Raw genomic sequence first — 26,792 nt, 5'->3', positions numbered from 1 at the left:
CACTCTGCTACTAAAGGAATTAAGAAAATTGCATTATGATGGCATCACTGGCATTTTACCACCATGCAGGTCAAACCACAGGTGTGAATCCTCTCTCAAGCAGGGAAGTGCCTGCTCCCAACAGCAGAGACTCTGGTCTGTACTGGCAGGACATGCGACATTTCCTCCTTGAATTGCCAGTGGTCCTCTTTAATTTGGTCCTCTTAAAAATCTTCTTTAATTTAAATTTTTTAATTCCTTGGATAGTCTTTCCACAGATGAGACACAGGCCCATGCCAGGGAGGAGATGGTTTCTTCATAGGGCCAGAGTTTGGGAACCAAGCTGTTCACTTTTTGGTCTCCTCTTTTCCAATCCATCAATACCAGTGAGCTGACACACGACAGCAGCGTGCTCCAGAGGAACTCCCACCACATGGTTTGTGTACACTGGATGTCATCTGGGTTTACAGGGGATTGCTCCTTCTTTGAATCCTTGCAGATCACCTCCAGCACAGGTACTGGATACAGGTACTGGATACTTTGCTCTGTGGTGTTCCATTTGTCTCTGTGCACTGCAAGGTCATCCTTGCAAAGACATCTTTCCCTCATGCTTGACAGGAGCCAATTCCAGAGAGTTTCTGGCATTTTTCCAATCCCCAGCCAGTGCCTGCATCCTGGGACAGGAAGCCTAAATGCTTGGCTTCCTTGGAGCAGCCAGGTAACCAGGGATTCAATCACAGCTCACCTGGAGGTAGGGATCAGGTGATGATCTCTGGCCCTGCCTCTTCCTCTGGTTGTGAGGGTCCTGCTTCCTCTTCACCCCTCACTACACAAACTGACTTGGTCCTGGATGTGTTGTTCTGAATAGAGCTGACTGCTCCTGGCACAGGTTCAGCTGCAGTTTGAGTGGCCACTGCTGCTCTGCTTTCCTTCCCCTCCCCCTGAGGGTGCTGCCCATTAATGAGCAGTGTCCAATAATTAGCAGCCAGGGCCCAACACATTGCAGCAGCTTCCCCCTTTTGGATCTGCCATGGTTGATTTTCTTCCAAATATTCTGCCACTTGACCAAGGTCTTGTATTTGTTCAGGGGTGAACTTCCAAAACCACTGGAGCAGAATGCTCCTTCAGAAGCTGGCATGCTACTCACGACTATCCACCTCCAGGGCAGGTTTCTGGACAATTTCCCTACAAATCTCTGTCCTGACTCTAAACATGTTGTAGACCATGCTGAAGAAACCTGGCAAACCGCACCAACAAGAACATGCTACAGGACAATTATTTTGGTGACTTGTGAATGAGCAGAGGCAGGAACTTCAGTGAGACCTAACAAAGCTCTGCAAAAGCAAAATCACTGAAACCTGCATGTGTGCACACTCCTCAGCAACCATGATCCAAGGTGGGAGAACACTCAAAGCATGCAATCAAAATTAGACAAGTTATATAAAAAACAATGTACCCATAGTTGGTTCTTCCAGCTTCCACAGTCAGAGGAAGGTATTTTTTTTTAATTCATTACAAAATACAAGTGAGGTTTAAATGCAAATTTAGATTGCTGGATTTAATTTCCCTTGCTTGCTGTCTATTCATGCAGCTGTCTGGAACCCTTCAGAAAAATACATCTGACACATTGCACAATATTCCTGAAGGAAAACTCTTTTGGCTGAGAATTGGCTTCAGTTTGGTCACTCTATGTAAAGACATGCTACAGCAACCACCAGGGCCACAGAGAATGCTTTCCAAGCCACAGTCCGGGGAGGTTTACAACCTGTGAAAGTTCACATGCAGGGTGAAAGTGAAGACAAACAAACCAAAGACAGAGCCACCTCTCCCCTTGTCCCTTCACCTACCCACCTGAGTCACTTACCAAAGTTTAGGAAGACCAGTTTTGCCTGAATAGCGGGGCAAAGTTTTACTAGAAATGGGATGGCTATGTACACTCCCAGCAACCAGAGTATTAACTTCCTCAATCGAAACCATAATCCGTATCGCCTGTATAAAAGAAAAAAAAAAAAAAGGAAAAGAGAGTTGAATACAGCAGAATTTTTATGGAGAAATTTTCACAAGGATCTGCATGCTCGGTGTTTTTGAAAATCTGGTCATTTACACTTCAAACAAAACCTAATTTCAAACAAACAGTTTGTGTAGCTTCAGTTGTTTGAGAGAAGCAGAAGTAACCAAAACACCAGCTGATGACAGCTTAGAAAAAGGGAATAGAAACTCCCTACTGATTACATTTTAAAAGACTCTGTAACGAGAGATTTTTTTTCCTGCTAACTTAACAGATTTCAGAATCTCCAGAATGCATATCACACGTCCATCTCCAAAAAGCAGCCCGACCATACTTCCCATTTAGATCACTATCAGATTTGGTTCAGTTAGATTTTCACATATTTTGAGGAACTATGTGTAATGAGACTGATAAAATTACACATGATGTCAGGTACAGACTGGAGCAGACATTCTGCCTTGTCCAGCTAAGAGGGTCCATACTCTCAATGCCCTGGAAAGCAAGCCTTGCTAAGTTATAAAACATAATAAATTTCATAAACTGCAGCGTTATTCTCTAAGAATTGCCCCAACATTGAATCTCAATTTTCTCTTAGGTATTCTGATTAGGAACAATAAGCTAAAAAAAAAAAAATCCTAACCAACAACAACAACAAACAAAACAAAAAAAAACAACTAAAAAAAATCAAGTAACACATAGCAGCTGGTTAAGTGATGTATCTCAAAATTCCCTTTATTGTATCACAACAACTAGCAAATACACACTGATATGTACGTCTGTGTATGCACATTTGTTTATATAAATGCATACTTGTAATGATTTGGTTGACCAACATTTCATGTGCACTGAGGTTTCTCAACCAGCCCCGCAATCAAGAACTAAAATCCATGGGAAGCCCTCAGGCAACACAATTTCTGTTCCTTTTCAGCAGACAGTCTTGAGCAAGAATCATGTTCCATGCCAGTGAGCAAACAGTTCTCAGTATTAGGAATTGCAGGCAGCTGAAATCAGAGAACAATTTTTCCAAAAGGCATGAAATTATTAATCTCCCATTTGGCAATTCTTGGAGCTGACACATTAAACTTGCTCTAGACTAGTGCTAAGAGGGATCAGCCACTGTCAGCTAATTGGAATTGTCAAATAGAGCACCTAAAGACCTGTATTTTACACATTTGTACAAATAAAAGAGTGTTCACACAGAACTGGGATGGAATCATGCACCAAAATTTTAAAAATCTCAGTAGCTTTTGTGATCCAAAAGCCAAGACTCTCAGGAGCAGTTTTCCAGCACAGCAAAAAAAGGAGACATTCCAATCTCCCCTGCTCATCTAAGTTTTTGGCACAGGGAAGAGCCTATCCTCTAATTCATCCAAAACCTCCTTCACCACACTCCTACCTGCCTGCAAGTGTCTGTCTGCCTACTCTCACACTGGAACCACATTCTGGATTTCAGGAACATGCACTACCAAAATTAAAGCCCTTTCATTCACAAGCTAAAGCAACTGTCATATTCCAAGAGGGGGGAAAATATATTACTATGACTGTCACCAGATGCAACAAACTCATGTTGAAAGGTTCAACAGATTTTTACATTTCCCTGTATAGTTTTATACTTTGCTGTATACCATTTATACAGCAAATTTGACAATGAAGAGGTAAAGAACTCCATCAAGGCTTCCAGTGACATTTCCACACCTTAAGCCCAGTTTGATAAAGTAAGAAAAGCAGAAACAGCAAAGGACTAGTAGAGGAAATTTTACAAAACAGGGGCTTTAACATTAGTGAGTACCAAAGCCTCAGACTGACCCACCCATGTCCACAACTTTGGGAAAAAAACCCACACAATATTTTGTCTGGACTTATCACTGAGCTGATCATTGCTACCTACTCTCAGATTAATCCCAGCTTTCCACAGCCACCCTTACATCAGCACCTACCACCTGTTTTCACAGCTGGAATGGATTTGTGGAAGACAAAGGGAGATCACTAAAGGATAGCTGACATTTAACTGCTGAGCAATCGAAATATAACCTAGCTCTCATCAATTAGAAAAATGTGTGGTTTTGTTAAAACGTTTTGCCTAGTTACTTTCTCACTTAGACCTGCTCCCATTCATCTCTCCTTACTGGTGAAAAGGGAGTGGTTAAAGCTAAAAGGGGAGGTAACTCATGTTGGAGTGTCCATGCCTTCAGTTCCCTCAAACCAAGGCACTCTGCCCTCTCCACCTTCCCTGTAAGAACCAGAGTCCAGGTGAGCAGCCAGGCAGGATGGGGCTTTCCAGCAAGTTTTCCTGCCTGGGACCTAGGTCCTGGTGCAGCCAGAAAGTGCTCTCCCAGGGGAATTTCACATGTGTCAGGATTTCAGTTCTACAGACAACAGAGCCAGGTCTTAACTCCTCCAGGCACAACTAGAGCACATCAGAACAGGGGCTCTTCAGAGAGCAAAGCACTTCTCATGGAACCAGGAACACAAAACACTGAGCAAGGCATTGTTGAACAATGCTTTCAGAGCTCAGGAAAGATTCCAGTTTCTCCTTTTTGGAGAACTGAGGCATCCCTTTCCTCGCTCCCATGCCCCATGTCAGATGATAATCAGCAACACGACATTTACACCCCATCTCCAGGGAGATGTCTACTTACAATGCAACCAGGGCAAAGCTTCCATCCACCGCACAGCTTTTCTCCTGATAAATCCAAGAATACACGCTGAAGCACAGGCATTATGAAACTAACAGGTAAATCTTCAGTAGGAAATTTAGCTAAATTAAACTCCTCTTGCATGGTAGAAAAGCTATTTCAGGAAATATATGCCCTGGAAAAGGAAATTTTGGTGTGCTCAGGTAAAAGCAACATACTTGTCATACTTGTCACCACCTTTTCACCAGAAAACTCAGCAGGTCTTTGCTGGAAAATACAAGTGATGTAGAAAACAAGCAGCTGCAAACTGAAGATATTTGAGATGATCAGAAATTGATTCCTGGAACAAAAAAAGCAATGTCTAAAAAACCCCAAAACAACAAAACATCTCACACAGCCTAAAACACCCAACCCCAAGTCAGCCCAAAATAAAACAAGATCCCCAGCATCACATTTTCCCCCCTGCATCTACCAAAGGCTGGGCTCTGTCCAAACACAAAACAGGAAAGGCAAAACAGAGCCAGTTTTTGCTTCACACATTTTCCTGAAGTGAACATGGAAAACTAAATTGCCTCTCCAGACACACTTCAGTCTGACAGAAGGAAGTCTTTCCTGGAAGTGTGACGCCAGAAACAGAAGGTTTTCCTGGCAACTTGCACCCGGATGAAGGTCCCACATGGGCTCAGAACAAGCACATTTTGCATTTGGGCACAGTGTGAGTACCTGGCTGGCGAGGAAAAGCTGGGGATCCTCTCAGGACAGCTTCTCCTGAGTGCTGTCCCCTCCTCTCCAGCTAATTTGGGAGGTTTTGTGGACAATGTTCAACCACCACAGTCCTGTGGCACACTCCTGCACCCAGATTCAGATTAAAACAATTTCTCCTGCAGATCACCTGACTCATTTCCACACCAGGAGTGCTTCCATCAGCATCTCCTGATCAGATGTGCTAGCAGGGTGAAAGGGCAGGCCAAGGGTGAAACAAGAGACTAAAACTGATCCCAGCAGAGCAAGGACATTTATCAGAAACACACACAGGCTGTGCTTGCGGTCCCAGAAGGATCTATAGACAAATGCACCCACAGCCCACGTGCCCTTTGTGATTTGCCAGGGGCAACAGTGAAATTAAATGCCCACAGATACCAGAGTGTGAGGCTCTGTTTGCTCAGTGAATGCTGCCACTCTGATTTGCTCTGGAGTGTCCTCAGCCCTTCAAACCAGTGCTCTCCCAGCAGGAACTCAGAGCATAATGTGAAAAGCCAAGACCTTGATCATGCAAGGTGCCTCCTGATCACCAGGTAAGAAAAGTGACTTTATGGGTGGTAGAGGGGGAAAAAAAATATATGGTGTAACAAGAACACATCACCCTACTTTCCTAACAGAAAGCATATTTTTAAAAATTCAATGTTTTTGTTCCCTCAGACAGGGATCAAGAGCATAAAACTAGGAGGTAGATAAAGACATGAGCAAAAAATTAAAAAAAAATTAGGGCCAAAGGAAACTTAAAAGACTGGGATGACTTTTTTTGTGGGGGGGTAAACAGAGTTGTACCCAAAACAACCTATTTTACAATTTGGAAACTGGAACAGAGTCCCAAGGCATAGAGGGGTCCAAAGAAACAATACAGTAGCCATGAAAAAGGCAGGAGAGTCCACACACCAGCTTTCCTTGCCCTGCTTTGAACAGGAGATGGTTTCTATCCTAGGTAGGACCATTAAGAACACTCATCTTCCTTTTCTGCAGAAAAGTGCTGTTACACAGGGCTTCTCCTTGCAGGGTCTGAAGGATCATCTAATCTCTTTTTCTTTCACCACCTGAGCCACCCAATCCAATTAAGCTTTCGTTTTATTTCACTTGTTCCTTGCCAAAAAGTTAAAAAAGGAAAAGAAACCTGTCAGCCTTTCAGCTGTGTGAGCACAGAGACAGCCTCTCAGCTCCTGAATTTGAGTTCACAGGCACTGCATCCCCCCTCCATCTGGACTTGGTACCAGCAGCTTTTGGACAGTTTGAGCAGCAACACTCAACAATGCAATTTTCCACTACAAGATTAATATGAGCTCTTTACTCTACAGGTTTGCTGCAAAACCTGTGCAGTTCAATGCAAACTGAAAAGATGCTCATGTCCAGGGGTTTACCCTGTCCTGGTTTTTGTGCACAGTAAATAAACCTGCAAGGGCAAACACATGATTCATTTTGTGCACAGTAAATAAACCTACAAGGGCAATTACATGATTCATTTTGGGCTATTTCAGGCACTGCTAAATAGAATTTTCAATGAAATCCGCAGCCAACTCTTAATTCTGCTTCACTGTAGGCACTGTATAGAGAAATGGGAGGTTGAATTATAGAGAATTCATCCAATCCTGAAAATGGATCTTCCCTTAATCCATGAAAGCCAGTGGAAACAGCAGTATTTGCCAGGACTCTTAGCATCTGAGTGACTGATCCCTCCCTTGGGCACTACGATCCCTTTAACAGGATGAGTTCACTGCAAAACACCACAAAGAGAAATCAAATCCTCCAAACACATCTTCCTATTCTAGGGATTAAGCAAATATCTAAAAAAAAGTCAAACCCCAATCCTGGAAACAAGGCACAATTGTAAAGGCATTGCTTTCCACCCCCCACAGCCCCAATGTGCTTCATAAAACAACTAAAAATATCATGTACAAAAACTGCATGACATAATTAATTCTGAGAATTTTAGTTTCAACCAGCTCCTGAAAATTTTTGCTCTTTGAAATATAATGAAAATAAAAAGAAAACTAGCTCTACTAGATTCCTATGCCATCTCTCACAAAAAAGTTCCTTAAAACCTTGAACCTCTGCTCCTTCTGAAGAAATATTCTAGTCTCCCTTCCAAAAACTAAACTGCATTATAGCACTACCCCACCAGAAGGGAGGCTGGGGGTGCACAAGAAGATGGGAAAGGACACAGCTGGAACAGCTGGCCCCAACTGACCAAAGGGATATTCCAGACCATATGGCATCATGGATCAGCACACATAGCTGAGGAAAGAAGTAGGAAAGGAGGGATATTCAAAGTGATGGTGCTTGTTTTCCTAAATAATCACTGGATTACTCAGGAAGACAACTACTAGTGTTAAAATGTGATTATTCCAAGCAGCTGAATGGTCCTGAGTCGACAGCTGGGGCTAAAACAAACGTATCACTTATTCAAAATAATGAAGGTACTCTATTGCACAGAGCCATACAGAACATATTTTTATAAGGATAAAGGACTCAGCAGTTTTTCAGGCATCCAGCAGTGGAATAAATTGTTACTGACACATGCCATGTCTTTCACAGACATGATTTGCTTTTTGATGTTTCAAAAGACAATCTGATCTCTCAGCTGTTGGGATGAGGTAGGAAAGTCTGGGTACCTTATTTGTTCTTTGACAGCTTCTACAATTCAAGTACAAATCCATGCATGTAAACCCAAGCATTAACACCAAGAGTTGTTGGATCTGTTGTCTGGAAGTATCAGTCAATTAATACAAGGTACATTACTGTTCTATGCCATCAAAGGTAGAGAAGATGCAACAGGCAAATTTAGACCTGATCCTACCACTCTCATCACTGGAGCATCCAAAATGTTCATCACTTGACTTAAAATAAGCATTTGAAATCAGGGACTGAACATGAACAGCAAAGAGGCTACAGAAAATCCCAAGAAGTCACCCAGTCCCTTCTCCTCATTCTAGAAGGGACACACCACCTTACACAGCTGCTGCTTAATTCCTCCCACAAACACTTGGCAAACTGTGACAGCCCACGCTTCACAAACTCCCTCTGGTGACCCAGAGCTGAGCTGAATGGGGTAAAGTTTGCCAGGTTCATGCAAAAAAAACAGGCCAGCTGCATTCTCACTGAACAGTGATTTTTCACAGGAAAAAAAAAAAAAAGGCTATCAGAAATACATAGAAAGCTGAATAATTTGCCCACTAGGCAGAGAAAGAAAAAGATATCCAAATCTCAACATCTGTTTAAAGAGACTTAATGTTCCTATTTGCATCAATGGAAAAGTGGAGGAAAGAGGTGAATAAAACATTAAGCAAATCTTCTTAAATATTTGCCTTAAAAAACTGGGACAAAGCAAGGTAGTCAAGCCTCCATCAGCAGAGACCCAGCCCAGGAAAAGCTACGGCACTCCATAGTCTGACTGTACCCAGAAACAAAGATTTGGGATGCTCTGCTATTTCTCTTTAAATTAAAAGACAAATTAACAGGAATAATGGGTTTAATAAGGTGGGGGAATGGCAACAAATTTAAAGCCTATGGGTTTTCATTTTAAAAAAAACCCCCAAAAGACAAAAGAAAAACAAGCTGACCTTTTTGATAATATTTCCAAACATGCAAGCTCTACCTTCAGGTTTCTCAGAATATTGTGACAGCTTATTTTTTAAACAGACATGCCACCATCAGGGATGGAAAATTAAGGTGGCCCAACAGAGGGAAAAACTCAAAACTCAAAAATTACAAGATGTCAATACACCCATAAAACTTTGAATCTCCTGCCAAATGCTAACAAACAGTTCTAACAACAAACATTGGTGGCTACTGAAGTTTATTCTTCTTTGCTGCTACTATAGATTTTTTTTTTTTTTTTGCTGATTGGGATGTTGTATGTCAAAAGCACAGCAGAAAGCTATCAAAAGCACTAACTTATTTCTGTGTTTATAGCACTATCACAAACAGACCACAAAAGCTTCATGCACAGCTCCAGCATGTCAGCAAACACAATCACAATACTTTGTATGCCAACAAGCATAGAACTTTAAGAACTTATTTTCCATTAAAAATGCCCCATCTAACATCAGTCAAATGACTACTGATGCTGCTTTCAGTGAGGCCCTCTGGACTTTTATCATCTTTAAATATCCCCCCACGTCACCTGCAGTCAGAAGTTACCTCAGTTCATTTGACAAGCTCTCCAGGAGTAAACCATAAAGTTTATCCCACCTTTCATTCACTTCCACACCCACACAGCCTGAAGCTGGCACTGGTTAGTGGGGCCACAAAAGTTGTTCATGGTAGAAAAGACCCAACCCTGTATCTGCATTGTAACAGATACATGCAAATACACATAAAAACAGCTTTTCAAAGAGGTACATTTGTGAAGATGGTTTGGTAGCTGTGGTAAAAATACATAGGAAGGTTCCAAAGAAAGAGCCTCCAGGACCTCTTCTTCTGGCCATGGCATCAGCTTACAGAGATTGTACAAGCACCGCCCTAGACACATTCCTTACCCTCCCTTTATTCCAAACTATCTGTTCCCACAAAGCCTGCACAGCATCACCTTTTGGCTGGGTTAGAGCTTCAGTGTTGTTCCAGTTGTCTGAATGCAGGTGAGGTCTGAAACTTTAAGCTCCCAAATTCCCCCACAGTCTCTCACTTCAACATCTCATTCCCCTCTTACAGCCCAGACTCACAGACTGCTTCTGTGCCTCCTTCTGATTAATAACAAGTGATTAAGAATTAACTTAAAACAGTAAGCAGCAAGCCATCTATCCAGTCAAGATTATATCTCTTGGAGGGAAAGACCTAAAACTGCAAAGTAAAGCAGAGCATCTCAATTAATTGAGTTTTTCAGGAGGGGCCATCAAGCTCCAACCATTGAGACCCTCACGATCACATCTCAGCTTGGAGAAGAAGGAAAGATCATGGGTAGGACCTGAAAGAATCGAGATCCTGATGCATCAAGTGGGGGAAATGTGGCATCAGCGTTCAGGGTAAGAGGAAAGCACTGCTGATCAGTCGGTCGATAGCACTGAAATGCCAGCAAAGGTTATGCCAGGACTCAGAGCGTGGCAGGAAAAAACAAAAACAAGCCCATGAAGGGAGGGAAAGGCAAGGCAGTGTACAGCATTAACAAGCAGAAATAGCAGAGCAGCTTGCAGGTAATGTATGGGTCTTTGTCCGTAGAACACACTTGCAAAAAGCAGAACAAATGAAGCAGGAAGGGAAAGGCTCTCACAAGCATTTAACAGGACAGGGACATGGAACATCTAACCATCTAACTCCTCCCCATCAGCACCCCATCCCTTCCCAATGCCATGGCTTGGGCTCTCCACAACCACTGTCTAAACTGAGTATCCTAAGTGCAATAATAACACAGCTTGTCTGATTAAATCACTATGCATTGGCACATCCTTTGAAGGATAGGAGCTTGGAACATTAGTCTTGATAACTTAACATTCCAATAGCATGAAATCTACATGTTTCACAGGCCAGGAGACAAGAATGGACTAAACATTTGGCAAAACAGCACCAACTTATTTAAAATATATGCTGACAGCATGGCCTAAGCAGCAACTATGTTACTTCTCAATGCTTGGGTACACTGGTATTAGCATTAGTGTGAGCTGTGTGTGACAAGATTAACCTGAAAGCTACATTTTAAAAAGGAAGGGGCAGATGCTGCTGCCATTCTAAGTATGTAGCAAACAACGAATATTTAAACCCTCAGGAACTGAACAATTGACTTTTGGGACAGAAGAGCAGGCTTGGGGATTATGGTTTTAAGGTTGTTGACTTTTCCTGAACACATCTTCTGCAACACCACCCTCTTCGTTTGTGCCAAAACCTTCCCAGTACGAACCTTGTTTAAATTCTAAGAACATACTTGCTCCAGAGCTCCCCAGCAATGCTGCTGACACTAATCAAATCTAAAGTCACCCACATTAGGTTTCAGTCGAGCTTGGCATTGAGATACAACTGCAATGGCAAGCACAGTGTTCACCGAATTCTTAAGTTCTCTACTCATTTCACAGCTGACAGCTGGTTTATATTAAAGGCACGGCTCTCTCACTACTCCGTGAGCTGGGGAACACATTAGCTGTCTGCTAATGAAAGAAAAAACAGAACATAAACACCAAAAGCCTGAAACAGCACGGGATGTGCAAAACAGAAGCTCGAGACCAGCCAAGTCTGGTTTTTATTGGGGCAGGAAATCTCATTTCTCCCAGCCACACTCACCTTCATGGGGAGGAGCACCAGCAAAGGCTCAGGAGCAGAGCCAGTTCAGACACATAAAGCTCCACCACTGCTCTTAACCTCCACTTAGAGCCACTCACCTGCTGAATGCATGCCATAATTGAGGCAGCACACAGCACAGCCAAGCCAATTCCCCCACCACCAATTACCTCTTGTTAGCATGCTGTAAACCCAACAGACTGCATGTGTGTGTTAACCTTGCAGCAAGAACAAAAATCCAGATTCACTCTTTGTTCTGGTGGATACATGTGAGGGAACAGACCTGTATTTCCAAGCAGCACAGCTTTGTAAGCATGAAATTGTATTTTCACACAGCAGATCTTGTGAGGCAGCCACACAGCCTGAGAATCACCACTAGTAGCAGGCTCTGTGGCTCTGGCTTTCACCTAAATCATCTGAGCAAAAGATTCATTTGTGCATTGTAGACATTCTTCCTTTCAAATACATGAAAATGGTCATCTTACACTTTTCAGCTGAAAAAGCTCTACTTTTGGGAGGGATCAGCAGTCATTCCTTCTCAGAAGCCTGAAGAAAAAGAATGTTTTTGTGTTAGCAGCGATACTGCCACCTTTTAGATTCAGAACACATCGTTAGCAATACATTTTGATTACAATAGACCAACTGTTCCCCGTTGGAAGCATACAAGCAAACAAGAACATTAAACAATGCCAAAACATTACATATGCTGACTGTCAGCCCAGCACAGTTACATTCAGCTGGCAGTCCCTTGTGTCCTCTGAAATTGTGACCCGTTTAAAAAGGGAGGCTTAAAAAACAGTGTGTGGCCATAAAACAAGAGCCATGGCTAGAGAACAGATGTAGGAGCAGAGACAGAACTGCTGCTGGCCCTGATATAGTTTGAACACGGGGTCATTTTGCTTATAGCCAGGCAGATTAATCTGCTTCTGTGCTCATCTGTGCTTTATTCGGGGATTCCAGCTCTAGCTATCCTCTTGTGGAGGAAAGAGCTCCAAAATGACAAAGGCTTAAAAAAATTAAGGACAATTAAAACCAAAGCTACTGCTAACACTAGAAAACCTTCAAGAGCCAACCCAGAAAACAAACTCCAGGGTGAAAAGCAGGTGTTGGAGTTTTCACTTAACTGCAGGGAAATGAAACAGATCCACAGAATATTCCAGGTTGGAAGGAACACACAAGGATCACTGAGTCAGACTCTTGAGCAAATGACCCACACGGGGATTGATCCTACAGCCTTGGTGTCATTAGCACCATGCTCTGAGCACCAGCACTAACATCAGCCAGTCAAAGTTCAAAATGAAACGTGGTCCCTACTCTGGTAGTCAAAGGGATAAAATAATGCTTTATAAGAGACAGCGCAAGGCTATCAGAACTGAAAGCAAAGGTCAGACACTGCATTTCTGCTGGATTTGCAAGAACAAGAGAATGGGGTATTTCCAATGACTGTGTGCAATCCACAGTTTTCACATTCAGCAGTATAAAACCAGTATTGTCAGCTTTATTCCTGCTTCCTAAAGCTGCTCTGAAACTAATCAAAACTCTCCAAAAAGTGAGATAGGACTGCTTTAAGGGAGAAAAGAGTGCCAGGCTTCCCTTCCTGAGGATGCCAAGAAATCTATTCAGCTCTTAAACACCTTGAACACGCTTTGCTCCACAAGCAAGGATGCTGCAACCTGGAAGCCCTGACTCCAAGTTTCCAGTTTACACCATCCTCATTTGTGTAGGCTCCTCTGCCTCAGAATAGCCACCCCAGGGGAAGATTTACTGCCAGGGGAAGGGAAACCAGGCTCTGGTTAGGGTAAATGCATTTTCTGTTCTCTGCTCTCAGCTTACACAATGCCACTGAAGAGTACCCTTCCAAAAGGGTATTTCTTCAGTTATGCCACGTGAAATCCTCTATTCTGCACACCTTTAATAAAAAGGGAGATGAGGCTTCACATAACCTTATGGCCCTTATTACTCAACACTAATCTCTCTTGCAAGAGGAATTAACAACCATTTTAAGTGGGTACAAATTGGACAGATAGTTTTGAACAAGGGCAGCTGTCAGACTTCTCGAATGTTTTCAAGTGTTTGTGTTTTAGAAGTTAATCTTCTCGTCTAACAATCTTTTCTATTGCTCTATTTCTCAGCAAGAGTTACAATCTTGAAATAAATCTGGGTTAAATAAACACTTTGATTTGGAAAGTAAATAGTCACAGTTCCTGTTAGCTCAGTGAATGATCAAGGCACTTGATAGAGTCTAAAATTAGGAAATTATGCTTGGAAGCTTGAATTGCCTTCAGTAAGAAAGAGGACAATTTCTGAAGCCAAGTGTTGCACTAGTTTCACCAACTGCTTAGAGAGAGAGAGAGAAGGAGAGATGCGTGCCAGCAAGGCAAAAGTCCACAGCCTGATGGCAGCCTCCCTGTCTGGGTAAGGGATATTCAGGGACACATGACAGCTTACAGAGGTGACTTACCTAGATCAGCTTCACACTCTGTCACCATTCCTATCCCCCTCTCTCCCTCACTATCCTGCCAGCTACACTTGTGTCCCAGGGACCTTTTCACTACTTGACCATCTGCTCTGAACTGCTGACTTCCCTATCCATCAGCCTTATCAACCCCCTCCTCCTCCCACTCTTATCAATAGTAACTGATAACCAACTCATCCTTGTCATGGTTGATACACAAAATTACACACCCTTGAACCCAAGAATCAATCCCACATAATTCCCCAGCTGTTTCTCTCTCCTTTGAGCCAATTTTCAAGAGATAATATGCTTTCCATTAGCAGTGCAAGCAATATCAATAAAATAAACTACAGCACAAAGTCAAGGGCTTTGGAGAAACAATTTTACTGCTGATACTTTGATCAACCAGGCTGTAATCCTGAAAAACTTGTCACATTGTACACTGTCCTTCTACAGGACAGATCTACTTTCATTAGCATATATACTTAGCTGTTAAACCTTCCTCTACTGAATTTCAAATTGACTCTTGCAATTTAAATTGCACAGACTCCACCTCAGGCTAATGGCTTTAAAGTCTCCTAGGTCTCCTGTTACCCTTTTAATACAGCTGAAGCACTTTCTTTTAATCTTCTTGTGGTACTGATTCAGTCACGGCTACATTAACATAGTGCTCTCACATTACACCCTCAGTAAACCTCCCCTGCTTGCACTCCCTCACTCCCCATGCCAGGATCCAGCCACTGCTGCAACACCAACAGGACACAGCACAGCTACCCACTGAGACAACCAAACCCCAGGTTTTACAGGGCAATGGCTGTAGAAGCCCATTCACTAATTTCACATCCTGACATCCCAAGTAGAAAGTATTGTAAAGTAGCAGCAATTAGCAATACCACAGTAATTATTAATTCAGACATAAGCCATCAAAGAAGAGCAACTGAACCCAGGGGCAAGTGCGATGTCAGAAATATGGAACTGCAAGGAAATCAGGAATTCAAGGAGACCAACACAAAACCAGAGGGCAAACTCTCTTTAGCCTGAACGTGTCTGTTTCAGCAGAGGTCTCCATGAGAAACACAAAGACTTGAGGAAACCGCTCAGAGATTAAAAGACACAAGAGCAGATGCAGCAGAAAAAATGCTGTGCTGTATTACAGAAAATCCATTGAGGCTCGTGAGTACACTGGATCCAACAAAAGAAATTTTAGATCATACAGACAGACCTGCAGGAGGAAGCATCCTTCATCCATATGAATCTCAAGGAATGATTAAGAGAGTAAACCACACCTATTTAACACCAAAAAATCCCCCAAAGTCCGTGATGAAAACATTGAAAAAAATATAGGCTTTAACACCAACACACTGAAGCACAGAACTAATATATGTCAACACAATGGCTTCACAAATATTTAAATAAAAAAAAATCTGAAATTAAAACAACCCACAGTAATAAAACTAGTAATTCCCCAATTGAAGGAATATTGCTATTTTTGCCGAATGACTAATGTGTCTTTGAGAAAAAGTGGAGAGAAGATGAGCACAAGGAGAGAGAATTAAAATGGCTGGAAAATATGAACAAACTGGGAAGATGCTGCAGAGAACAAATTCCTAATTCCCCAAATTGGCAACCAGAGCAATTCAGAGGCCATAATAATAATTCCCAAGCCATAAGCTTCCAAAATGGCTGAGAATGCACATGACAAAACAGGAGGCAGAGCTACTGTAATACCATTCAAATAAATAACTTTAAAAAAATAATAATTTAAAAAGGCAGACATACGTGGAAAAAGTTACACAACCCCATTTTTGACATATCTGAGCAAAATATTACTGTGCATGCTCTTCAAGAGAACTGCAAAAAAAACAAAACCAAAAAAAACCCAACACAACTAATAACAAAAAAACATAAAAGAGCCCCACACACTAAAAAAAGTCCTCACACAAAGGAAACTGCTTTTTCATATTTTACCCATAGGAGGGACTATGATTCAACCTGTATTTACTATGAAAGAAAGCAACTGGAAACCATTTCACAGCTCCTTTGTGAACTCAGCTCAAGAACTGAAATAGAGGCAGTTACCCAGTAGGAAGGTGGAACTGGTGAAAAAGCTGCATGATTGATGAAATATCTCTAGGCAGGCAGCCTCTTTCCTCTTTTGAAAGCCCTGACAAGCAATTGGTTTAACCTGAAGACAGCAATTAAGAGAGACAATAGCATAAAACCCACTTGAGGAAAAAAAACCCTTAAATATATTGATGAAAACTTGCAGGAGAACAATTCAAGTATTTGTCATCTCTGCTACAATGGAACAGACTGGAATAATCATAAAAGACTCTGCAAATGCTTCCAAAAAAGTAACATCAGGAGAAAGGTCTAGAGATATAAGGATGGGGCACTGAGAGGACACAGGGGCAGATAACAGACATGGCCAAGTTTTCTGTCAGGGGGAAGATACTGGTGAAATCCAAAGAGATATAGGAAGGTGTGAAGCACCTGGGGCAGGATGGCACCAAGGGTCACCACACATCACATCTGACATCCCTGAGCACACACACTGTTACACAAAAATTCAGCTGCATCAGAGGGCAAGACATGAGCAGCCTCTTCCCTTCAGCACTTCCCTGCATTTTCATAAAATAGCTGGGAAATGCTGTAAAAGCCACATTTACAGCATTTTCTGCCTCCCACGAGAAAGCACCGAGAAAGCTGCACCACAACAAACAAGAACAAGGCTGACTACAGTGGAACTGAAACTACACCGAACTGTAGGGTCAGTCCAAAAATATCCAGCTTGTGGGATGCTGGACAGCCAGCAGGAGGGTCCCCAAAACACCCCTGCAGGGATTTGTGCCAGCAGCTGGGGGTCTCCAGGAGCAAAGGTACCAGGGACAGCAGCTTCTCCAGCAAGGCAGAGCACAGAAGTACCAAGGAATACAGCTCACACACACGGGATTTGATGTGCTTCACTGCTCCACAGCACGCAGAGAGACATGAACCAGTTTTTTTTAACATAAGTGTTTGTAGGAGAATTGGAGAATGGTAAAATTCACACTTCACGTCTATAGTCTGGCTATTGATTAGGATTAAAAGAAGATCTGATAACCATGAGGTCACAGGAGGGAAGGGTAACATGCATGTGACTTTTTATCACCAGGATCAGGGTTCAGCAGAAATGAGATAGGAGAATTTGCTCTGGTATCTAATGCCAGTATTAAGCTCATTTGATTTTCTCTACTCTCTGTACTCCCACATAAAGGTTTTCCAGATCTATAGCTGCTCAAACACATTTCCTCAGAACATCACAGCCAACGGCCACAAAAATGAGTCACGGCAAGTACCCAAAACACAATGGGTAATATCCATCTAGCACTTCCAACACTGTCACCTGGAAAATGCCTCACAACAGAAATATTAGAGGAATGGCTATCCACTCAAAACACACATAGCAGGAAAAGCAAGCACTGCTTATTACTTCTCGATTTACTTCATTATTGCATTTAATGATTTCAGACAAAACAACTCCTTTAAAAAAAAATCATTCACACACTTCTAAAGGAGCAACTTTTAAAGTGCTTAGGTAACCATCATATTAGATTTTACTGTTATCTATGGAAGAAAGTGGAAATACCAATATTTGTTCATTTCTGGTTGTAAACCACTTAAAAAAAGCCACACCGACTGTACCATGTAGTAGCCAAAGCCACATAAATCTTATTTATCAGCTATCCATCTCCATTACACTTTGAAGCAAATGCACACTCTTTCTGTAAGAGAGTAGTTGCCAGTCAAAATGCACAGCCACCTCTTTAGAATGAGTTTCAGCTCCTGCATGAATGAGCACATTGTGATGGTATGACTGAACAAAAACTGAGAGCCAAACGCAGTGCTGGTAAAAGTCAAAAACACTGCCGCAAGAACAAACTGCTGCGGGTAGTAAATTCCATAAGCATCACCTACAGTGCTGTTCAGCCTTTTCCGAGGAGCTGGGTGTGAGCAGGAAAAGCTGGTGCTGGAGAAGGGCACAGAGCAGCCCTGCTGCTGCTCCACAGCCTGCTGGTCACTGCTGCAGCTACAGACACTCTGCAGCCCCCCCAGCCTGTGCTCCTGACCCATGGAATATGCCACACGATCAGCCCTTGGCTGCACAACTAGGCAGCCAGGGATTGGTTTGCCTTCCTAGCTAGTGGCTTGTATCATTTACAAAAAAGAGATGGAAAGCCACAGGATGAAGCCAAGCCTGTGCTGCTTCTGCAAGTCTGCAGAGGCTGAAGAACAGCAGCATGAAATGCAGACAGCCCAACTTCCCCTTTCACACAGCATCCAGGTGTTCATTTTAACTATTTCATCAAGGAGCAAGCTAAGAATACTCTGCTGTGGTACAAATCTCCAGTTTCAGATATTATGCCACCTCCACCATCCCAGAAACCTTGCAGCTGAATTTTCACCTTACAGCTTCGGTAAGCTGGGGACTAAAACTGATGCAACCCATTGAAAACAACAATCAAACACTACTTTTATTTCCAGCAGTACAAGGAACGCTGCAATAACAGCATGACCTTGAATGTTAAAATATGAGGAGCTAGACGGTCAAGAGCAACATGTTGGCCACAGCCAGGGTAACCACCCAAGGGAGGTCACTGCATACATACCCTCATCTTCTTCCTTAAACATTCCCTGCTGTCTCCAAAGGTGGGATATGGAGCTAGGATACTGGCTGACTCAACTCAGGGTGGTTGCTCTGGACAAGAACCTTATCTCTGGGCATCATACCTTCTTCTGCCTGGACCTCCCCTTCCTGCACGCTCAGATTCACAGTTCAGCAGTGTGTTTGTTATCCCATAAAAAAACACTGCTGGAAGGTATTGGCAGAGAGAGATACTTTGCCCACAAATCACTGTCTGAAGGCTCACAAGGTGAGGAAGTCAGAGAAGGTCCACTGAAAGTCAGTTAGAAAGGCAGACAACACAGGACAGCATGAAAAAAAAAATCACAGAAATGCAGATATTTCAAAATGTGGAAAAGGAAAAGCCAGCTTCAAACAAGATTTTCCTACAATGTCACGAGTTTGAGAAACACTGCTGTGTGGAATATAGTACCTGACCCAAAAAGGACAGAGGGAGGTGGGGGACAGAAAGGGGGGAAGGGCCAGAATCCATGTAGGACTTCAGGAATTTCTGAAACAGGTTTCAAAAGCTGAATATGGAGAAAAACAAGGAAAGCTTGACTGCCGACCATTTTCAAACGTGTAAATGGAGAAATAAATGCAAGAAAATTTTTTGCAGGCAGGATGTGCTCTCTCTATTTTTAGCTTGGTCTTCCAATACAGCTGTGCTGTGTCTGGGATCCACAAAGCAGGTGCCTGCCAGACCAAGCCAACAGCCTGCACTCAGAGCTCTCAGGGCTTGCTCAGTGCTCACCACCGACAGAGAATTTCCATTTGAGTAAAAGGTACTTGAGTGCCATTCATAAGGCTGAAGAAGCCGGCAAGCCATCACTATAGTGCCGCTGGTCTAGAAAGACATCCACTTGGACAAAGAGAATAGATACTCCAAATTTTAAAATGTTATAAAAGCAGAGCACTGTTGCAGTTTGATCCACTGCACAGTCATGGAAACTGAGAGATCAACTCGGCGCCATTTACAATTAGCAAAAGCTTGTCACAACATGTACAGAGCAGTGACAGCATCCCAAAGGTTTACCTCCAGGGCACAGAATTAAATGGCTATTACCCAATAAAAGAAATCACATTCTAAAGCCTCTGTCTTTGAGCATGACAAGTATCCACCGCTCTTTTCAAACGTTAGTTTTGTCTATGAGAACAGAAAAAAAATCTCAGAAAATTTAGCAGAGAAACATCCACAATAGCTCATTTACTAGAAAATGCACTGATAAGCACCTTTTTTTTTTTCTTTTTTAAAATCTGGCCGCTGTATTGCTGAAGCACAGCGATTTGATTTCAGCTACCCAAACTACACAGCTATTTTGATCATGACACATTCTTCACTCTTTCAAAACACAAAGAACACCACCATAGTGGTTTAGGTGAAACTAAAAGGATGTATCTTGACTCGCAGCTGCAGAGGGCCAGGGAGGCAGTCTTCATGGTGTATTGCATCCCCCCAAAATCTTATAGCATGAAGGGTCCAGGTGATAAACACCTTCTATTGTTACAGTCTTCTTAGAAAGGTGCACAAAATTTTTCCCATTATAAATACGCACAAAACGTTAACACAGCTGGCACAAAGCCACGGCTGAAGTCCTTCCAAAAAAGAGTCACACATGTCAGCCTCTCCTAGTGACCCCTAAATCTGATCCACTTATGAGAAGGAGATCGCTTCGACAGCCACCAGCTTCTCCCAAAAACGCAGACATCCTACCTGCAGGGCCCTGCTGCTCCACACACGCTCTCTTACGGGAGCATTCCGTGCTAGCCATCTTTTTTCGGGAGAACGCCTGCCTGTTCCAAAGGGAGCCCAGGTACGAACACCAAACCCATCCCTGGCTGGGGCCGCCGGTCCCCCTACCGAACCCGCTCTCAGCATCGGGAACTGAAGGCACGGCGGGGCCGGCACTGCCTCCTGGCACCCAGGGAAAGCCAGGGAAAGCCAGGGAAGCAGGGCTGAGGCGGGGAACATCCCGGGCCCCCGTACCTGTCCGTCCCGCGGGTGTCCCGGCCGGGGGGCGCGGCAGCGGCCCTGCCCCTCCGCCCGCAAAACCCAGCCCCGCTGCCCGGCAGGTCCCGGTGCCCCCGCCGGTGACACGGGGATAACGAAGCGCAGCGGAGCCACGGCGGCGCTCACCTGCCCAGCGGTCGCTTCATGCCCTCGGCGGCGGAGGAGGCAGGCAGGCGCAGGCTTCGCCTCAGGCTGCAGCCCTTGTCGAGGGGCCCGGGCACGGCGGCGGCAGCGGCGGCGCGCTCATGCTCCACCGTGACCGACTCGTTGCGTTTCCTCATGCCGGGGCGGGGGCGGCGGCGGCGGCGGAGACGGCGGCAGCGGAGCGGGGCCGCGCTCACTCGCCGCGTGCCCTGCCCGGCACTGCCCGGCCACGCCCCGCGCCCCGCCTCGCCGGCCGGCCAGCCAATCCCCGTCTTCGGTCCGCCCCTCGCCCCGCCCCTCCACCGCCCCCGCCAATCCCCGCCTCCGACGCCGGCCCGCGCCGGAGGCCGCGGCGCCATCTCTACTGCGGGCACGGGCCCGGCCGCCATTTCGCTGTGGGCCGGGGCGGGGCCGCGGCGCACCGGGACACTCGATCCACTCGGTGCGTGGAGGGGCGGTGCTGCTGAGGGCGGCAGCTCTCTGTGTGTCCGTGACAGAGCCTCGCACCTGGTCTGGAAGGGCTGTGAGAGCGGGGTCGAGCGGCAGTACACACGGGTATAGAGATTCGGCACGGCTGGTTCAGGGATGTGGGAAGAGTCAAAGCCAAGCTGCTGATACAATCGGGAATGGGAACAGGGACGGGGAGGGAGCTCTTGGATGGCACAGAAGGGTTACGGTCCCACATTGGAAAGTAGGTCCTTATTTGACTTATGCCTTAGGAGGCACCACACAGGCAGGGCAAGGAAGTTCCAGAGCTTCCCTGGCTCTGTGGGTGTTGCAAAGTGTGGAATATGTAAATTTTTTTCTTAAGAAATAAAGTTCTCAGATGTTTGATCTTTGTATACTTTTAGGCTTAGTCAGCAATAAAGGCGGTTTTCCGTGTGTTAGGAAAACAAATTAATTGCCTCGTTAAAGTTCAGGTCTTGAGGTGCGTCAGTGATCAGTGATAGGGAGAGGTTAACAGAGTCTTGGGAAAAGGATATCCACTGATAGTGGCCACAGAATTTATGGGCCACAAAGACACCTGGTAGAACTCCCAAAGGAAGTAAGGAAGAAGCTAGGTTGCAATTGTCCTGAAATGAGGTGCAACGAGGTAAAAGGTAATTCCATGAGGGAGTCACATCTGTGTGATGCGCGGAAAGCACTCTATAACTCACAGAAATAAGTTATAAGAGTAGGTATGTATTTATTCAGCGCTGGGTGCATGGGGGATCGCTCCTCCAAAAGCATGCACACCTTTGGCGACCTGCGCCTCGCCTTTTATTCTCTACAAACTAGGAATATACAATTCGCCTAATACATATTCATTGCCTATCCCCGCTTCATATGGAAATTAGTTTCACGCCTCTTTGCGACTGGACTGCACATTGTTCCTTTTTGGGTCGCTCTGGTGGTCTTCGAGGGTCTTAGATGAAGTAAGGAGTCTTCCTCCCAGTTTGAACTTTTCACCTTGTATTCCTGCGCATGCTCTCTTCTTAGTCCTTTGGTCAATTTCCGGACTTCAGCATCAGTTTTCTCTTCCCAGGGACCCCCTCATCCTGTGGGTCTTTGTTCTTCTATTTTAATCTGCCAACTTCATCCTGCAGCTTGGCTGCTCTTCCTGTTTTGCAAGCACCATAAATTATAGCTGACACTATAGTTTTGTCAGTCCCCTTTTCAATCAAAATCTTTCTAAATATTTAATTCTTAAATCTGAATTTCTCTATTTCAGTCCCCCCTTTTCTGGAAAATTAGTAAATTCTTTTACTTAATATTGATACTTGTCTCTTTTCCAGTCTAACTCCACGGCTTGCCCCTCTCGGTATGTATCCCTCATTACATTACCATATACTGTCACTAGGGAAGTCAGTGCCACTATCCGCTTTAACATCCTCCAGTTCCAAACAAGTATTCCAATAGACAGCACCAGACTTACACCTACTAATATCAGCATGACAATGATAGGGTGGCAAAGCATGTTCAGAATCTCAGTTGCAGTTGGTGACCATCCAAAGAGTGCATCCCACCAGTCATGAGTTGCATCCTGTTTTACTCTTTGTAACACTTTGCTTATCTCTTTTATATCATGGTAGACAGTAACCAGAGTCTTTTGCCCATTTTCCTGAATCTCTTTCAGGATTTCTGTCAGGTCTTGGTGTTTCATTAGCTGCCTTACTAATGTAAGATTCATTCCAATGGGTGTAGGTGATAATCTATGATATATTGTGTAATTAGATCTTATCAACTGGTGGGATGTAACTGGTGCCACATATGAAAAGTCACATCCAACTATCTTAACAAAACTACAAATACAAAGGTTAGAATGGTTCTTAGTGGATAAGATTACATTATCATCTATTTCTACAGAAGCACAAGCAGTTCTTAAACATACACAGCCTAAGCCAATATATACAAGCACAGTCTCCTGACTAGTATCTGGATGAATCTCAAAGTGGCAAATACTTTGCTCAGTATCCAGACATATATCTTGTGCATCAATTGTGTTACTGTCACAGATAAACCCTAGTTGTTCCCTTGTAGCACAAGATTCTAAATTTACAGTTTGCCATTTCCCATTCATCATCCGGGCCCATGCTCTGTGCTCCGAGGGATAGAGCACTGCCTTCTCATGATTTAATCCTAATGCAATAATAGGGTGGATAGTGTAAATCATGGCATTACCTATAGTAAGCACAAAAGTAATAGCCATTTCAGTGATAGGGTCATAAGTAAAATTTACCAGAGTCCACCAGGATTGAAGTTTTCTTTCTAAATTGTTTGCATTGTCCCAGACAATTTTCCGAATTTCAATTGGAAAAGCACCTTCACTTCCTTCCCTTATTGCTAAAGCAACTGTTGATTGCATCCATAATTGTGCCTGTATGCAACTGAGGGCAAATGATACATTGTCCTGGGCCACATTAAGTGCCTTTATTATTAACTCATGGTCTTGGTCTGCAGCTTTTTCCCACCTTGGCAATACTTTAGAGATCTGCCACTGGCTAGTTCCTAGTGCTAATAAAGAGGATCGTAGGGGCTGATCTAGCTTTCTTAGATCACTTGTTGCAGTGGTTAACTTATTCATTAATATTTCTGAATCTATTCCATTTAAAACTCCCAATCCTGTTCCTAATATTCCAGTTAAATCTCTTTGCATTCTGCCCCTAAAGTGTACTCGCTTTTGTAACCATGTTACCCAGCCTTCAAAGGATGTTTTTAGGAAAGAGGAGCAGGCTGGCTGAATTTCAGAGATGTTAGTTTGCATTAGCAATTCAACACGTTTGAGAGACCACTCTGGGTTAAATAGCAGTTGTTGTTGGCCTGTATTTCTTATTACATAGGGGCCAACTTCATAAATTTTGGGTTCAATTTTAGGTAGATGGTTTGGGTTTGGGTCACAGCCGATTCAGTTATTGCAACAGTTGTAACATTTATTTTAAATTTGAATGTAAGCCCAATAGAATCGTGATACCAAAGGCAAACCACATACACAGTTTGTACTAATGTAAAATTACACCAACAATCTAATTTACTTGGACGACTACAGACTTCCGGATCGCTGTTTGTAGGAGAAGTTGAAACAGTAATTTGTTTTGCTTTCTTATGTTTAGTCCCATTAACCATCCGACATCCTACTTCGATTACTTCTCCTATAGTCCCGTGAAGGGACCACAGCCCTTGATTTTGCCATTCATGCCTTTCATATATCTGGTTTCCATGCACAACCACAGTTGATAGGTTTAAATCTTTTATATCAGAATGCTTTCCCATGGATCCAGTGTACTGAATGAAAGCTTGAGACCAAGGCCACTCAGCTTCATTCTGACTAGAGGCACTTTCCAATTCTTGGATCACACTTATGATTACAAGCAAAACAAATAAAACAATTCTATTGTTAAAATATCTGCAATCTAAATTACTGAATACTCCTGATCGCAATGTATTCATTTTGCTCGAGTAAGTTTTAATTTCAGTTCATTGTCACCCGATGTTACTTTCCAAGGGGCTTCTGGAGCCTTTTTCACTCGAGAGTGGTGAATCCAGGCACTCTGTTCCTTGATCTTAACTGCAGTGAAGGTGGTGAGGAGCACCTGGAATGGTCCTTCCCACTGTGGCTCCAAAGTTTTCTCTGTAAGAGACTTAACATACACATTATCTCCAGGTTGTATGTCATGCACTGGTCCATCCAGCCCTCTGCCCCGAGTTCCAGCCACATGTTTCTCAATTTTTCTGAGTTGCTTACTTAGGGCTATCATACAGTCAGTCAGCCTCTCTTCCCCCACTTGGGTAGACAATCCCTTTTGCACTCCATATGGTCTCCCATAAAGCATTTCAAAGGGACTTAGTTTTTCTTTGGCTCTAGGCTTGGTTCGGATCCGCAGCAATGCCAGTGGGAGAGACTGAGGCCAGGGTAAATTAGTTTCTTGTCCTAATCTCACAATTTGTTGCTTAATTAAATGATTCATTTTTTCAACTTGGCCACTTGACTGGGGATGATATGGAGTACGGAGCTCCCAGTCTATGCCCAAGTGACGACTGATTTGTTGTACTATTTTTGAAATAAAGTGTGGCCCTCTATCTGAAGATATTGTGGCTGGAACTCCGAAGCGTGGGATTATCTCTTGTAACAATACCTTGGTTACCTCCCGGGCTTTGGCAGTTCTGGTGGGGAAAGCTTCTGGCCACCCTGAAAAGGTATCTGTTAACACCAGCAAATATCGATACCCCCCTTTTCTTGGGAGTTCTGAAAAGTCAATTTGCCACTGTTGTCCAGGCCTATGGCCTTTTCCAATTTGACCAAGTTTTGGTTTGGGGATATTCTTGGGTTTGGTTTGGAGGCAAATGTCGCACTGCCGGGTTACCTGAACTACAGTAGAGTATAAACCTCTGGCAGCAATCTTTTCAATTAGATAATTGTACAGGGCATCTACTCCCCAGTGTGTTTTCTGGTGCTCTTCCCTTACTAATGACCATAACAGGTGAGAAGGGATGACTATTGTCCCTTCTGCAGTAACAGCCCATCCCTCTTGGTTATAGGTTCCTCCTTGATCCTTAATTAGTTCTCTATCCTTTTTGGTATATACTGGCTTACCTTCAAGGGAGACCTGTCCATCTGGAATTAAAGCTCCTTCAATTGTCACCTCACCTCTTGCTGCTTCTTTTGCCTCTCTGTCCGCCAGCTCATTTCCTTCCTCCAATTCTGAGCTCACCTTCTGGTGTGCCTTAATGTGCATAATTGCTACCTGCTCAGGTAGCTGAACTGCTTCCAGTAGTCGCAATATTTCCTGTGCATGTTTGATATTTTTCCCTTGTGAGTTTAACAGTCCCCTCTCTTTCCAGATGGCTCCATGTGCATGTACAACTCCAAATGCATATCTTGAGTCTGTATAAATATTTATTTTCTTTCCCTTTGCAATCTCTAGGGCGCGGGTTAAAGCAATTATTTCAGCCTTTTGTGCAGAGGTACCTGTTGGCAAGGGTCCAGACTCTATTACCTCTTTGCAGGTGGTAACTGCATACCCAGCATGTCTCTTTCCGCTGACGACGTAGCTGCTTCCATCAGTGAACCAGGTTTCTGTGTCATCCAAAGGGGTGTCCTTCAGATCTGGGTGGCTAGAATAGGTGGCTTCGATGGTCTCCAGGCAGTCGTGGTGTACTGGATCTCCTTGATTTCCACTAAGAAAAGAAGCTGGGTTGATAATATTAGTCACAATTATCTCTACATCATCTTGTTCTACCATGATGGCTTGGTATTTCAGGAACCTTTGTGGGGAAAGCCAGTGCCCACCCTTCACTTCCAGGACTGCAGACACTGTGTGAGACACTAACACAGTAATTTTCTGGCCCAAGGTGAATTTGCGTGCCTCTTGAATATTCAGCACCACGTCTGCAACGGCTCTGAGGCATCCCGGCCATTTCTTAGCTGTTGCATCTATTTGCTT

General features: G+C 43.7%; 1 protein-coding gene across 1 annotated transcript in view; it reads right to left on the bottom strand.

Moving 5' to 3' along the window:
* Nucleotides 1-21,055, bottom strand: part of ABHD12 (abhydrolase domain containing 12, lysophospholipase) — a 37,278-nt gene extending 16,223 nt beyond the window's left edge. The window contains exons 1-2 of the mRNA XM_033055160.2: nt 20,854-21,055; nt 1,844-1,968 (exon numbers count right to left, since the gene is read on the bottom strand). Of these exons, the coding sequence (XP_032911051.1) occupies nt 1,844-1,968; nt 20,854-21,008 (280 nt within the window). The 5' untranslated portion in view covers nt 21,009-21,055. The remainder of the gene's footprint in view (nt 1-1,843; nt 1,969-20,853) is intronic.
* Between the last annotated feature and the right edge of the window lie 5,737 nt (nt 21,056-26,792).

This window comes from Catharus ustulatus, chromosome 3 (assembly GCF_009819885.2).
Source record: "Catharus ustulatus isolate bCatUst1 chromosome 3, bCatUst1.pri.v2, whole genome shotgun sequence".
NCBI classification, from domain to species: Eukaryota; Metazoa; Chordata; class Aves; order Passeriformes; family Turdidae; genus Catharus; species Catharus ustulatus.
Note: the sequence above shows the minus strand (reverse complement) of the source record. Positions and strands in the feature narration are given on the sequence as shown.